This window comes from Diadema antillarum, unplaced genomic scaffold (assembly GCF_040938485.1).
Source record: "Diadema antillarum isolate AM-2024a unplaced genomic scaffold, OU_Dant_1.0 seq00000693_RagTag, whole genome shotgun sequence".
Lineage (NCBI taxonomy): Eukaryota > Metazoa > Echinodermata > Echinoidea > Diadematoida > Diadematidae > Diadema > Diadema antillarum.
Window position 1 is genome coordinate 2324192 of NW_027271598.1, and position 16045 is coordinate 2340236.

Sequence of the window (16045 nt, forward strand, 5' to 3'; positions counted from 1 at the left end):
GTCTGCTGAAGAAGAATAGAAAAAAAAAATGTTTCACTGAAATGATTTCTTGCAAGTGTGACTGTACATTCCCACAGTGGAATATGAAATGTTGACTGGATTAGGCAAGCTTTAGTGCTGCCGTGACACTATTCCCTTTCGAGACATCCACAAGGCCATTTGAAAAAGACCTCCTGTCTGGAAGAGGGGATAATCTCCTCTCCACAGTGCAGAGGGACATGTGAACACATGCACAGACACATGCAGGCGCACACTTTCACCAACATGGTTACCAGTATGTGGGACCAGTTCAACAAACCACCTCAGCAAGTGATGAGCAGTGACACACCTTTCGTCTCTTTCATCTCGTACGCTATATGATGCATTACGGTGGTGGCATTTTGAGGAGTGCTTGTGTACATTTGTGCTGTGGCTGTAGGCGTGAAGCTAGTCTTGTGGAAGTTCTTGTTTTGAGTGGAAGGACAGTGCATCTTTGGATCAGAGCCATCTTTCCAATTTTGTGATGAACTGTGACGTAATGGAAGGGAAGAAGAATATGAGGGAGAATCGCGGGAAAGAGCTCATTAGTATGTTTATTTTTGTACGTATTGTTGACAGCAGTGATGTTGTAAAATAGCTCAATGGACATTGGTGTGTAAATAATGCCAAATTTTTGATAGGTCATGACTAACAAGAAAATGATGTATCGGACCATTTCATTAAATTGCAAATGACATGATCGATGTATCTCGTTCAATAAATGAATGAAGTTTCCAAGTTTTGTTGTAATTCTTGATAGCATTACTTTGTTTTTGAAGCTTCGTAGTGGTAGCTGTCATCTCAAAATGCTCTGTGGGTTCAACAGAGTTTTTCCAATTTGTGGTAGAAATTTCAAAAAGTGACATGGTTGCTTTACCTTCTTCCCCCTGCTGTCTGTATTTGCCTGAAGTTTGCCTCAAGGAGGCGTCACATGGGCTGCCATCGTTTTTATTTTATCTTTCTCTCTCTCTCTCGGTAATCTAGAAATACAGAGAGGGGTCGAAGGCTTAACAGACAGTCCATGCGTACTCACATTTCTGTGATGCGTTTGAAACGTGTGGAGCGTTACGGAGCATTCGAAAGCAGATATAAGTCTCACAGCCGACAACCAGTTGCAAAGAGCATGACGACAAACTCTGAGAACTGTCAATGAAATGTTCAGCTCTCGATATGCTCACACATAAGAGTACTTTATACGCAGTATATTTCAAGGAGTTGTTCTGCATTTCACAAGTCCACCAATATTCGTCAAAATATTGCCTCCCGTAACACAGGTGCATCGTGTAGTGTTTCCAAGATGGGGATCCAAAACACTTCTCTGGTAAAAACTGATCATACTTCTTTCATATTCCTTGAATGTGGTTCTCGTTCGCAAATTCAACCATTCCCAAATTTTCTGGCAAGTGCCATTTGCGAAATGCTATCCTCCTGAAATATATGGCGTATCCAGTACACACCCATCTGCACACAGGGAATACGAGGTTAAGCTAATACATCTCCACCTCTGTAATAATTTTATAGAGATCTAAAGAGTTCACACTGCAAACAAAAACGTGGAATAGAGTAAGTCGGCTGTGGGAAACATAAAACAATAGATTACTCCGTTAGCACGAGTTGCATTTTTCAACACGTCTACAAAGTGTCTGCCACTTTTCAAGGACTTAGAAACTAATCAAATGAGTATTTCTCTTTTTTTTTAATGCTGTTCCACTAGCACACATGGTGATTCATACTGATATATTCTGCTGACAATGATTCTTTTTTTTTTAATGTTGACCCTTGTAATTATTGTCTCTGTGAAGTACATTTGTATACATATTTGTGACTCTGTTTTCGTTGTAGATTTCATCCTTTTTCATTTTTTTTTAAAGAATGGCATTGTAATCGTCCTCTTTGTTGAAATAAACTATGATAAACCTTTTAGCTTCGTTAGTTTTTATCAAAAAGGAATATCATGCGTGATGCCTCATTATTGTGTGTGTGGTGCTTTCCTATTACGGCAAGTAATTGTGAGATATCCAATCCTGCACAAAAATTCTGCAGTGGTGGATTGGATGATGTGGAGTGAGATGCAGGCATGGATGATGTTGAATTTATCTTAAGGTGATCAAAGTACTTATTCTTATGCTTCCATTTTTTTTTCCAAGTGTGTGTATTTCAGTTTCATTTGCTATGCTTTAATTCTTCATTTTTTTTCATATATTTTCTAGTATTTCATGTCTAGTTTGGATTCTGCAGCTAATCTAGTAGCCAAGCTATCAACAAATGGTTGCTTGTAAAACTTTGTATGCACACAGGTGAAGTCATGTTGAACATACAGTGCATGTACCAGGTTGGTAGAATACAAGAATAGAGATAGAGAAAGATTATAAATAGATCACATGCCTTTGAAAGCATGTATATGTGTGTGTTTGTGTGTGTGTGTGTGTGTGTGTGTGTGTGTGAATGTTTTGTTTATTTGAATATGTAATTGTGATATACTTTATCACGCTAGACCCACAAGGGCAACATGAATTGGGCTAACACTGAGTTGTGATGCTAGTTAATAATAAAGGACCTCCATTTGTGGGTAAAATTCACAGGAACAGGAACGTTCTGCACTGCAAGGCAGGAGGACGATCTCTGTTGGTTTGTAAACTACAATCAACAAGAATACAGCCTTACTGTGGTCCAAATTTGAAGGTGAATACATGTATGCATACAGACATGCACACACACACACACACACACACACACACACACACACACACAGACCAGACACACACATGATCATATCAAGACTGTCAACATTCACCCACCAAAATTAGGGAGATTCCAAAAAGAGCTACCAGGGAGATACTCCAGTGTGTTACACGCAACTCCATGGGGAAGCATAATTCCCCGATTCAGTGAGATGTTTGAATACTCTCATCCCGACTTGTGAAGAAATTTGAAGTTTTCAGGAAGTCTCTAACTGAATCAAAAAATTTGTAGCTCAGTGTCACAAGTACACACATAAAGACACACTTCAACCAATTATGTTTTAGTGCTGATTGCATCACACACACATCCTACATTCAGTCCCACACCTCGTTCAAATTAGGAGATTTATGTCGCACCAACAGAATGATCAAAGTTTTCACAAAATTTGGATAGGCACAAACAAACAAAAATGAAAATGTTGGCATTTCATAAGATTTCAGTGAGTACATACAAGAGGCAATGATAACATCAACTTTATACAACTCTGCCATTTTTTTCTTTTTGCATGTGTGTGTGTGTGTGTGTGTGTGCACGCACAAAAATCTTATTAAACTCATGCTTATGGTCACTAATTTAGCAACTACAACTCCTTCCAAGTAAAAGTCATACAAGACTAATAATTTCATGTGAAGGATGTAATATCTTGTCATTTTGATGTCTTGTCAAAATAGGAAATTATGGTAAATATTCTTTGACTTTATATAGGAGACTTGTGTGTAGTACACAAGGACATCATCACTTCTGAAAATTTGAATGTGTGGCTGCAACAAATATCCCTGATTTTGAGCATGGTGTGGGATTACACTTTAAAAGATCTAAAGTGTCATAAAAAAAAAACATTGCTAAAACTTGTAATTCCAAGTGTGTTTCTATTTAGCATAGTAACTTGTTGATGTTCTGTAGGGTGTATGATTTCTAAGTTAATATTAGTAACTTTGCATCGGTAACCGTTATTTTGTAAGACACTGTGAAACTTACTGTAAGCAGCCTTTATTAAATACAGGTGACTCCCATTATAACGAAATCCTCGGGACCTTCAGTTTTCTTTCATTAAATCTAAATTTTTCGTTATATCCAAACAGTGATATTTATAAAGATACATAGATAACAATTTTGAGACCTGTATTTTTACTTCGACGAACCGAGAATTCATTATAATTGTGTATGTTGTAACGTGAGTGCACTGTATCCACCATCAGTATCATCATTATTGAACTTGTTTGTGTATATGAGATGAGAGACAATAAGAAAGAGAGAAACGTTTCACAAATCATCTTCCCCGCCAGGTTGATACAAGTTTATTGACATTTCCAGGCTCACTTTTCAATGCATTATATTAGATATATCCATCATTAAACCCTGGGGAGGAGGTTGTGCTCTCACAGGTCACGGCAGCGGGGACTGGAAAGACGGTTTCGTTCGCATCCAATCAGGCGTGGGCGTGAAAAGTGACAGCACAAGCTTCTCGTGGAAAAGTCACGATGGTGTATTTTTTCTGACTTTTTTTTTTTTTTTTTCAAGAGAATACGTTGATCTTTCTTACAATAATATTAATAAAATAATAACATACAGGGCACCCTTCACCTTACAAAAAAAAAAAAAAAACTACACAAGATGAGTAGTTCAATGAATTTTAAACACATCATTACATACATTTCTATTCCTACTATGATTTCAACTTGCGCAAGAACATAATTCGCATCAAGAAGCAGAAAAATGAACATAATGACAGAAATTTGATTGTTGAATAAAAAAAAAGTGAAAATAAAGTCAAGTATATCACAACATGAAGTCGTTAACATTTTGCTAAACAAAAATGTGTAAATAATGACAACAATAACAGTACCAATAAGACTTACGATTCCAAAATCAAACAAAAAAATCACCAGGCTTCTATTGATCATGGTTAAAACTGCAAAAGACATGAATATTTGAACAAAACTTAATTTCAACTGTCAACTCACTCTGAATCCGTTAACTACTAGTAGCTTAATCCATACATTCATCCAGCAGTGTTTGATGCCCTGAACGGATAAAAAGAGGGGGTTTATTTCACGTCAAGATTGCGAACCTTATTCGCTTTCCTCTCGCGGCAAGATTGCTGGAAGGGGACAAGACTTTCTTTGCGACAAACTGCGAGTCGGCGTCTCGCGTTGCACTCCACGCGTTGCGATTCACAAGCGAGAGCGGCAACCATTTCCCCGATGCCAACACTGCCTCTATCGTCTGTACATTTCATCTCATTATCTCACTGAAGTTTTAAAGCATGGCAGTTTTCCATACAGGAATACCATCACGTACAATTTTGTGCCTTATGGATGACATTTTCACGGGCCACAGCTCTCGTTCTGAAGAAAAACTACCTAATCACAGATATCTACAACAAAATTTTTTCTTCTCTCTCAACATTTTTTTTTTTAATGGAAACAAACATACACAATCTGAATGTACACACACAAAGTGGAAAGTTGTATCAAGAACATCCAATCCAAACAGGAAAAAAAAAATAGGGAACAGTAAGAAAACAAAATGGGGTGAAAAGTACAATCTTACTGGACACCAAGGCAGCATTTTTGCACTTGAAAGAATAGGGCATAGCTCTTTTGTGATTTTAATCGGAGGTTGAATATTTAGGTGGCGAGGGTGGGATAGTTGCAGGAATGATGAATTATCCAGATCTTCAGACAATTATCGTCTGAATCACAGCACAGACATGGATGGGTGTGCTACAAGGACTACTGCCACACCTAGGAGGCTGAAGTCTAAAATGCTGATTTTTTTTTCTTTAAGTATGGCGACTTGGTGTCTAACTTCTCGGGATATCATAGTAAATTCGAGCCAGAGACCCTGTACGGAGATATGATAACCAGAAACCTACAGGCAGGGACAAATGCTTGTAGCACAGTGTGAAAAAGAGTTTGTAAAATGCTTAAAATATAAGTTATCAACAATTAACTACATGTACTATCAAACATACAAAAAGTTTGAAAAAAAACAAACAAACTTGATGACAAAAAAAGAAATAAAATACCATTCGGAAGCACCAATTCATACAAGAAAAAATGCAAATCAGATTTAGTTAGTCAAGACTTGCATAGAATATATAAACATGCCTTTGCATATATCACACTAAATACAAAACAAGGAAAAAATATGCTACAAAATGACTGTTCGCGGGTTAACTGACACTCAATCACCTGCAACCAAAATACATACACATGGTGGTTTTCGATTCTGCACCCTTCAATTTTGAATCAAAGAAGTGCCGAATCAAAATATGAGACACAGAAAACTTGTCAACACTGTGCAAACTCATCAACCACTGAACTAAAAAAAAATAAAAAGGTAGTCATAGGAAGCCAGTTGTCATGATATGAAACACAATTGTTGCTATGCACATACACTGCCCGAAGTCGTGTCTCACAGACAGAACACTAGAAACTAGAGTAATGCTATGGACAAAGTTTTCTTCTTTTCATTCTAAAAAAAAGTCTTACTGGCGATTACATCTACTGAATAGGCGAATAGAGAAGTGCAACAAAATATAGAATCCCTCTTCCACTCGATAAAAATACATCCTCATTTGCTCTGTATTTAAAAAAGGCATATAAATATATATATATGCAAATATTAAAATTGCTTTAATATCATAATCACATACACATGTTAACCTTTGATCTACTCCTCGCAAAAAAATTCTTAGAGGTTTTCTGTCCCGTGTGCTTTCAGTCAGTAAGACAACGTCAGATACATTGACGCAGCCAGCGGCTAGCTAGGTGATTCTATTCTACATTGCACTAGAAATGAACTACTTCTATGCAGGTGGATGGTTTTTAGGTGGAAATAGAGGAATATTATAATTTAAAAAGACAGTTCTTCCCTGTTACCACACATGAATATAAAAATGCTTCTTTTAAAAAAGACCTAACACTACTTGGTTATTGGTTGATAATCAGCTACAAAAAAAAAAGAGAAGATAATTACAATTTCTAATCATATTTTACAAAATGAGCACCTTGTGAAATACACACGATTCTTTTTTTTTGTTATAAAAAAAAGAGAAAAAAATAATTAGCTCCATCAACCTCTTTTCTTTTCGGAGAACCAAAATTATTAAGGTTGTATCACTAGCGACAGCTTCATGTAAATAGGTGACAGGAAACAATCATATCATAGCATAGACAAAAATATAAATTACATAGAACTATTAAAGGGCAATGTGTTCATAATGTCTGGTCAGGGCAGTCGCAAACTTGGCTTGGATGTATCTCCCTTTCTCGATCTCTGCAGAAACTGGAGTGGACCTTCCAGGCACGTTGCGTTCTGCGTTGCCTCCAGAGTTTCGCAGCATTTGTGAGTCATTCATCAATGACAGGTATAATGAAACAAATTGAGTAAAAAAAAAAATCAACCTCATTTCACGAATTGTTTATCAACATAATGATTGGTTTTTGCCCTGTTAACTCTTCTCTAAAATTATTAACATTCCTCTTTCAATAATTACATCCAGGATGAAGCCGAAGCTCCCCTTCATTAGACTTCTGTGTTGTCGTCAAAGTGGCCATTTGCGACGACCTTGGCGGCGCCGTTGACGACCATCACGGGCTGCGCCTTCTTCTGCCGGCGCTGCCGCAATACGACGCCGATGATAAGCACGATAATGAGTATACCCACGATGCCGCCGACGATCATGCCGATGTAGACGACGCTGTTGGAGTTCTTGCCGATGTCGCTGGTGCCCGGGAAGGACTCGATCTCATTGCTCTTCAGGGACAGCTGGACGCGCTGCATGTTGGTGCCCTCGCCTTCGCCCAGATTGAAGTTGGCCTGTCGGCGCTGTCGTCCCGACCTGGACATGTCAGCAATGGCGTGGTGCTCAATGTCTCGTCGGCCGATGCCGGAGCTATCGGCAGACCTCATGGAATAGATGGAGTGAAGGTACCATGTGCGGCCATAGTCAACCTAGAGGGTAGTTGGCATTTGAAGAGAAAAAAGAGCATTTGTTATTTTGAATTCAACTGAGTAATCTGCTACAGATGTTACTGACATATTTTTTAGTTGGCATTTGGGGAAAAGTGGCATTTGTTATTTTGAATTCAACTGTGTGATCTGCTACAGATGTTACTGACATATTTTTTAGTTGGCATTTGGGGAAAAGTGGCATTTGTTATTTTGAATTCAACTGTGTGATCTGCTACAGATGTTACTGACATATTTTTGAGGTGGCATTTGGAGAAAAATATTTGTCATTTTGAATTCAGCCATGTGATCTGCGCCGAATGTCACTGACATATTTTTGAGGTGGCATTTGGAGAAAAGTAGCATTTGTTATTTTGAATTCAACCATGTGACCTGCTACAGATGTTACTGACAAATGTTTGACTTATCAATGACATGGCTATACAAGACTGAGAGTTTCCTTGGTTCTATCTTCTAAACCTCAGTTAATGGTGTTAGGATCCCTGTCAGTAAAAATCTCCTTTTTTATTGAAGAGACATAACTTGTGACCGTCAAACATTCAGGTGGGAAAATGTACCGAAGAAAATCACTTTTGACACAGCGGGCTATAAAATGAAATATCCAGTATCAATGGGGGCTGATCAATGCTAGCGATGTAACTACAGAATCTTCAAGTCTGTAAACATCACTTTAAGCGAAAAGTTTGCCCGACAGTAAAACCATTATAGAGTTTTACAAAATGCATGCGAGATATTTTGGCAGAGATGCAACCAACATGTCTGTCAAAAGCTTATCATCTTAGTACACCTTCTCTTCATGTTAAAATATTGCACAAATGACTGACTAGCCACTGGAATCACAAGAGGTGGCACTTAATCCACTACGCTGCTGATGATGCAGCAATTTGGGGGTCAGTAACACTTTAGCACCAAGGCAAAGAAAGAGGTAGGACACTATAAATAAGATATCCCTCCAACATTGAAGGAGATACTCACGCCAAAGAGGGGATCGCTGGACATGCGGAATCCATCAGCGCCCGGCTGCTGGACGAGCTGCAGATCGTTGGGGTAGTCGATGGCCAGAGTGGCATTGAATGGGACGCCGTTGAACTCCCTTGTGATGGTGTCTGGTGCTCCACGATCCTGCAAGACCACCCCACAAATACAAGAAATAATGAGATGCATTCATGCCATGGATGTTTAACAGTTTTCATCGCTGATGGTGTCAGAGTCCACGCTGTAGTTTTGAAGCCTACATCTAAGCTCTGATAGCACAGAAATATCATCTGAGTGAGACACTAAATCCATAAATACTTTTCCACTATACCTGACAATATTGTAAACAGTAAGTGAATGTCATACACTTATCCCTCTTTGAGGAGCTGGCATCCCATCCAAGAGGGTATATATAACGTATGCTCTTTGTAGCTCAGTGTCACAAAGGGGGGTTTAGCTACACCCTAGGGCACCGTCTAATGGACTATCATAGCTTTTCAACAGTCTTCAAATCTAAAACTTTGCAACTTATTCACAATCCAATCCACAAATAGCTTAAAAATTCCAGAATATACGTATAGGCTTTGGAGGACAAAATATTCCCAGCGAAATAATGTCTACGAGCTCGAAAGAGGCGGTCAAGAACATACCAGGATCTTGAAGGCGTAGAGGAGGTTGGGCGTGTCGGCAACGCATCCGTACTCGTTGTTGGCCGGGTTGTACTTGGGGATGTATCCGTCGCGGCCAGTGCAGAGGAAGACCTTCTGGATGTCCAGGTTGAAGCCGGAGCCGAGGTTCTGGACGGGGTCGACGTGGATGCGGCCAAAGATGGTATCGCCTGGGAACAAACAGGAACAGGATGACAAGGGATGTTTAACGAATGTGAGGACAGTCTTGTCTCTTATGACAAAACGGAAATGCACAAAGGGCACTGATTTTTATGACGGCAGAAAGCAAAATTCTGACAAAGTTCTGTGAGTTTGATGGGCACATTGGTGGTGTCGAGGACCAGAAGTATGACTCAAATGAGTGCACATGGGACAACGTCGTGAGTGTTTTGACCATCTTCACAAATCTGGGGCCCGTTTCATAAAACTTGTCATCAGTGACAACTGCCACATTTCTATGACAAATTTGCTCTCAGCCATTCAGATGCAAGGAATTCAGTAGCTTGTCACATCTACGACAAATTGTCACTGATGACAAGTTTTATGAAACGGGCCCCAGGTTTCACAGATGTGATAAACAGTTCTTCGGGCAGCTTATACATGGGAAAACAAAATGAGATAACACACACACACACATTAGTGCGAGTTTCTCTTTGTTTTCCTGTTGTTCTTTTTTTTTTGCTACATCAAGTACATGCATACACAGTGAGTTTGTAGCAATAAATAAAAAGTTGGCCTACCAGGGTTGTAGGCAACATCACTGCCCTCGCCAAAGCCCATGGATCCGTCGGAGAGGTAGATGGCTTCCTTGCCGACCAGGACGAACTCGGTGTTGAGGCTGTACTCCTCGGGCACTGGGTCGCTCACCTGCAGAATTACGGGGAGGAACACAAAGGGTCAAAGGTCATGACATCTGAAGAAAGCTGGTGTTTCTCGTGTCTTGCTCTTTTATGTCTGTTCATTTTCTGTTTTTGTGATTCTACTTTTTCACTCACAATTCAGTCAAGTGCAACGTACATGTAATTGTGACTCGACCGAGGATTAAATGACTGCAAACTTTAATATGCAGTTATTGCTACAAGTCCATGCTGGAAAACACAAAATGTTATTTCAGCTTCTTCTCTTCCCCTGTGATATTATGCTTGGATTTATGGGTAAGTTTGTGGTCTCACAGGTCAAAATGCCCAAAATCTTGTTTGATTTGCTCTGAGTGCAGCCAACAATCAGTGCTGGGACATCTATCAATGCATCATAGTAAAACAAGACGGCGCCCTCACCTGTTGGAACCTGATGGGCAGCTCGAAGTTGATGGGGTCGGCGGGGTTGCAGACCGGTGGGTTGCTGTAGACGGTGTTGGGGAGGGTGGTACAGGGGATCAGCTGGATGTTGTAGGTACCACTGTAGTCAGACACCTGCAGAAAACGACCGATGGAAAAGAGGAGTTAGGATGGTGAAAGAGTTCCCATCATATATAAGAGAGATTACTCTAGAGAGTTAACTAACAACAAAACTCACCACTTTGTAATGGTTCAAATCATTGTTTGGTCCTGATGTTAGGAGCACTGCAAAGGTGTTTTTTTTTTATTGTCTGAGTAATAAACTGTCTTTTATGGCACACAGCCTTGCAAGCAAATGATTAGTAATAATGCCATATAACCACAGAGATTATATTGCAAATTCAGGGAAATGCATGAAAACTGTGTGTAACACAAAAGAGAAAATACACTTTTATTGCCACTAAAAAGCATTAAACAGGCCATTAAAAACAGGCAAACAAAGCAGGCCATCAAGGCTTTCGAGAAAATCGAGAAGATTTAGAATATACAGTTGCTTGTTTAATCTACTGTAACTTCAGAAATCTCCTTGGGTACATATAAGCTGGTGCAAAACAAAACACATAAACACAAAAATCTGTTTTTCAGACTGATGTAAAAAGAAAGGAAATTGGCATCACATACACTTTGCCTTTGATGCTATTGGCTGCTGTTTTTTTTTCTTCTCATCAACAAAACTCGTTGAAGTGATGAAGGACACTCACCGAGAGATCAGACACAAACTGCCAGAGCTGCTCTGGCTGGGCGTACGTCGGCTCCGTCCTCTGCAGCGCGAGGGAGTAGGTGATGCCCGGGTGGTCCTGAGAGTTCACGTTGGAGACGAGGTCGGTAGCTGTGAGGGAGAAGAGAGGAGTAAAGACAGTGGAATCAATTGAGTTTAATCAGAGGTAGTCGACTGAGATAGGAATAATGTCAAGGAGACACACACAAAACACATCCAAACTCTTGAAGATGAAAGAAACTGACACTAAATGAGTGAGATGCAGAGACAGATAATCCAACTTGAGGCAATTTCATCCACTTTCTGGTAAACAACCAAAAACAAAAATTTCTACAGCATGGTACAAGTCATAGCATTAGATGTACAGGGCACACAGACACAAAACTTTGGCCAATCAACTCAGTCTAAAAGATAGCTTCACATGATTTGTGAAACAGACTTTGCTGAAGACCTGAGGTAATCATGCCATAGTATGGGAGACAGTTAGGATATGAATAATCTTCTTTTCCTCATGAGTTACGCACAGGACTCACTCCTTTTTGACAAAAACGACCCCTAGAGTGTGGGTCAGGGGTCACTGGAATGCATGCTAATCTGATACTCACACTCGTGAGACTGGACAAAGAGACCGTTGAAGAGGGCCTCGGTCCTGAAGTTGACCACCAGGCGGCCTTCCTCGTTGATCCTCATGCTTGTCGGGTACAGGTTGCCTGCAGAAGAATCACGAGGAGATGACGAGAATAAACGAACGTCACGCAACAAATACTCGTCTCAAGTCAACGGTATCATGATCGCAAAAGGTAACCATGAGATTTATATACTTTATTCTGCTTCCACAATCAAAGCTGGGACTTTGTTTCCTCCACTGTTTCTATAACTTAACCCTTTTATGAACATTTGGACAGAGTTTTTGACGTCATAAAGAGAGTCTTTTTATAACTTTTTTATAACATCATCATGTTCCTTATAGAATGATGACAAAAGTTTACTGAGAAGCAACAAACACCGGCGACAGTGTCAACCTGCACATTTCCCTGATGACAGGAATGGAATATCACTTTGCGAAATTTGAAGGACAAAACCCGACATCTGAATCGCTGCCCTCTACTCACCCTGCAGGGACTGCGTTCCGCTGGTGACCTGGGACCCGATGCCGTTCTGCCAGAGGATGGAGGTGTCGTAGACGAAGGTGAGCTGCAGGGTGGACTGCTGGTCAAAGTGCTTCCAGCCGCCGGTGGCGACGGGGGAGTGGAAAACGAAGGAGACGTAGAGCGGGATCCTCAGGCTGACGTAGGACTGGACCAGATCCAGAACCTGGAGAGGAGATCAAGGCACACACCATCATCATGAGTGATCATTATCATCATCATCATCATCATCATCACCATCACCAATTATCTCCACTCTTGTCACCATCATTATCACCATATCTCTTTCATCATCATCACCATCATCACTATCTCCACTTTTGTCACCATCATTATCATCAGCATCACTATCAATATTACCTCTTGAATTTCTATTAGCATCATCATAAATCTGTTGACTGTTCATTTTATGTTAACCTTAATGATTTCTAACCATGTACTGGATGGCTACCTGCAATGCTGAACAAGCAAATACATAAATTCTGGCTGATATTGTGAGTTTTGGACTCAGACTACAGTTACTCTCAGAGATTGAATACCAGAGTGCTTCTGCATTCAGGTAAAATTGAATGGCATATACCAAGGAACATATTAATGTTCACCTATTTCTTCATGTAACCATCCATGGCTCATTCTGTCAAAAGTTGGTTTGAGCACATTATGTTTATCTTGGAGTTACCGCATCGCTATTTTGCACGTTTCTAAGAGACGTTTTGAAATCAACTTTTGCAGGTTCTATCTGACAGGACAGGAGAGGAATCCAAACTGACCTGTCCATCGGTGCCAACGATACCACCACACTGGTCGAGGAGCTCGGACATGTCGTAGTAGGCGTTGAACTCCCAGAGGCAGGCCTCGAGGTTCAGGTTGCGGTAGAAGCGGAGCGTCTCCTCGCCGCGGAGCTCGGGCGAGAACTGGTAGGCGTAGGTGTCGCCGACCACGTTGGGGTTCTTGGTCTCTTCGGTGATGAAGCCGTAGTCAGTCTGGATCTCGTTGAAGTCCAGCAGGTTGGAGCAGCGGTGGGTGCCCACTCGGTATCCGTCCTTGCTCAGGGCCAGCTCAAAGTTGGAAAGTTGGCGAGTGGAGATGATGGGCAGCATACCATCTGCGGAAAGACAAAATTGATATAATGGCATCAGGACAAGAATACACAACGGGCATTTGCTATTTGCTCAAATCCACAATGTATTCATTGGGCTAATTCTTCACTTGGGGATAGCTTTCTTCATGGGTTGAGTACATAGCACATGTATGTCTGTGAGGTTTACTTGATTATTGATCACTTGAAACTTGAAAGCACTGAATTAACAGTCTCTATAAAGCACTGTAGTAAAATAACACAAATTACTTGTATACAAATATGGATAATTTTTACTATGTAGCTGTTGAAACATTTCTCCATGGATGTAGTCCAGGTAAATTTCTGTTCTTATAGTATGATGTCTACAAAGAAGGAGAGGTCACTTACCGACATGGGGCATGGTGACGGTCAGGCGGACCTTGTTGGGATAGTCGGGGTCGGCGGGTCCGGTGTAGCGGAGTCGGGCGGTGAAGGGTTCGGCGCCGATGGCATCGGCCACCCGCGGCATGCACATACCCTCCGTGGTGCTGACGACGATCGGTGGGCTGGGGTGCTCGCGACCGGCATCGCCATCGTTGCTGACGGCACGGGCCACGCACTGGATGCGGGAGCCGGGCCCAAAGTAGACACTGTCCAGTGCAATCTGTAGTGGTTTTGAGTTGGAGTTGGAAGCAGTTTTCAGCAAAGTGGCAGACGATTTTTGGAAGTGAGGGGTAACATAGGAAATGTAGAATCATTTTTTGGGTTGGGAACACTCACAAGATCTCATAGTGCTTCACATCCAACTCTCTTTAAATGTTATATGTGTGCTTCCACTTCAGATGCATTTTAAAACCAATTTTACTGTGTTTCAAATCTATTCAGACAACAAATCCCTTTATTTTGATACAGGTAACTCTCTCACATCGCAAGTACTCACACGGACCCAAATTTTGAATGTAATCCATGCAATCCATCTCAAACCTTAGCCAGTTACACAATACTATGGGTAACCTAAAGAAAAAAAAAATACTACTGAGACCTGTCACCATGGCAACAGATACTCACGCTCTTGGTGCTGCTGAAGAAGGTGTCACTGTCGGTCTGCTTGAGGGGTGAGGTCACTCCGGAGCTGGAGGTGGGGGCAGAGACCATCCATCTGAACTGCGTGAGGGTGTCGTTCAGACCCTCGGACTCGCAGATCGGACCGGTGGTGGCATAGTCGGGGTATTTGGGGTTGCATGGCTGTGTGGATCAATAAAAAGAGATTCACTATTAGAACAAAGCGCTTGAGACTGAAAACAGGAAACATAGAAAATGTAGAACAGATCCAAATTGCTTAAAGGTCAGAAACATTAACCACAAACAGCTACAAAATCCAGGTCAATGTTGATCTTTATGATGGCAGTGTAACACCAGTATTGGAACTGGATATTGTTTATCAAATTTACTGTTGAGGATACTTCAGAAAATGAAACAATGCACACACATAAAGCCACATGATCTTGTCAGTACAAATGACTTTGAGATTTGATCTATTTGTACAAAATTATCACATTCAACTGTATACACTAGCATTATTTGTTTACTTCTCTTGGCACATGTACAAGGCGACTTCTATCAGGCGTGACTTCGGCTCCGACGCAGACTGAACAGGGGCGGATCCAGGAATTCTGTAAAGGGGGGGGGGGGGGGGGGGGGGCGTAACTATTATTTTTGTTGCCACTTCCGGGTTTCACTTCATTTTTTTCTTTTTATTTCTTTTGTTTTTAACGATAAATAAAGGGGGGCGTGTGCCTCTTGCTCCCCCCTCTGGATCCGCCATTGCTGAACTACACCATGACTGAGCTACGAGGTTGGGGGTTTAAGGGTCACTGAGCTGCTAATAAAAGGATCGTCACTTACAGACACACAGATGACTGGGTATCCACGAGGTGGGTTGGTCTGGGCGTTGTCGATGTTGTCGTAGTCGAGGAGGGAGACGACCATGGGGGCGGAGGGGAAGGTGACGCCCGAGGCCTGTCCCTCTTGCTCGATGTAGATGATGGCATGGTTCATCTGCAAAGGGTGGGGCGGAGGAGGAGAAGAAGAGAAAATGAATACTGCATTCATCAATAATCTGCAAACAGTCTAGGCATCTACCAACAGCTGAGGATGCCCTTAAATTGCACTTAATTCCATACCCAGACAAGTCTTGAATACAGGTGACTAATCAAATATAAAAAGGTCACAATCAAAAATAACATATCAGGCCATATGTGTGCCCAGTATGTTTTGATTCAATCAACAGCTACTAAAAGCTCCTCTGCTTATTTGGGCAAACTCTGAGAAGAGAAGGCCATTAGTAACAAACAAAAAAAATCTGTGTTTTTTTTTTTTTTGTTCTTTTCTTAGCTCTG

General features: G+C 41.1%; 1 protein-coding gene across 1 annotated transcript in view; it reads right to left on the reverse strand.

Annotated features, from left to right (window-relative positions):
* Positions 1-4045: 4045 nt before the first annotated feature.
* The window catches only part of LOC139737420 (extracellular matrix protein 3-like), a 187138-nt gene continuing 175138 nt past the window's right edge, over positions 4046-16045 (reverse strand). Inside the window, exons 13-24 of the mRNA XM_071648094.1 lie at positions 15552-15704; positions 14715-14891; positions 14055-14310; positions 13357-13691; positions 12551-12752; positions 12044-12148; positions 11422-11549; positions 10661-10795; positions 10124-10250; positions 9366-9553; positions 8716-8862; positions 4046-7722 (exon numbers count right to left, since the gene is read on the reverse strand). Coding sequence (XP_071504195.1) covers positions 7294-7722; positions 8716-8862; positions 9366-9553; positions 10124-10250; positions 10661-10795; positions 11422-11549; positions 12044-12148; positions 12551-12752; positions 13357-13691; positions 14055-14310; positions 14715-14891; positions 15552-15704 — 2382 coding nt within the window. The 3' untranslated portion in view covers positions 4046-7293. The remainder of the gene's footprint in view (positions 7723-8715; positions 8863-9365; positions 9554-10123; positions 10251-10660; positions 10796-11421; positions 11550-12043; positions 12149-12550; positions 12753-13356; positions 13692-14054; positions 14311-14714; positions 14892-15551; positions 15705-16045) is intronic.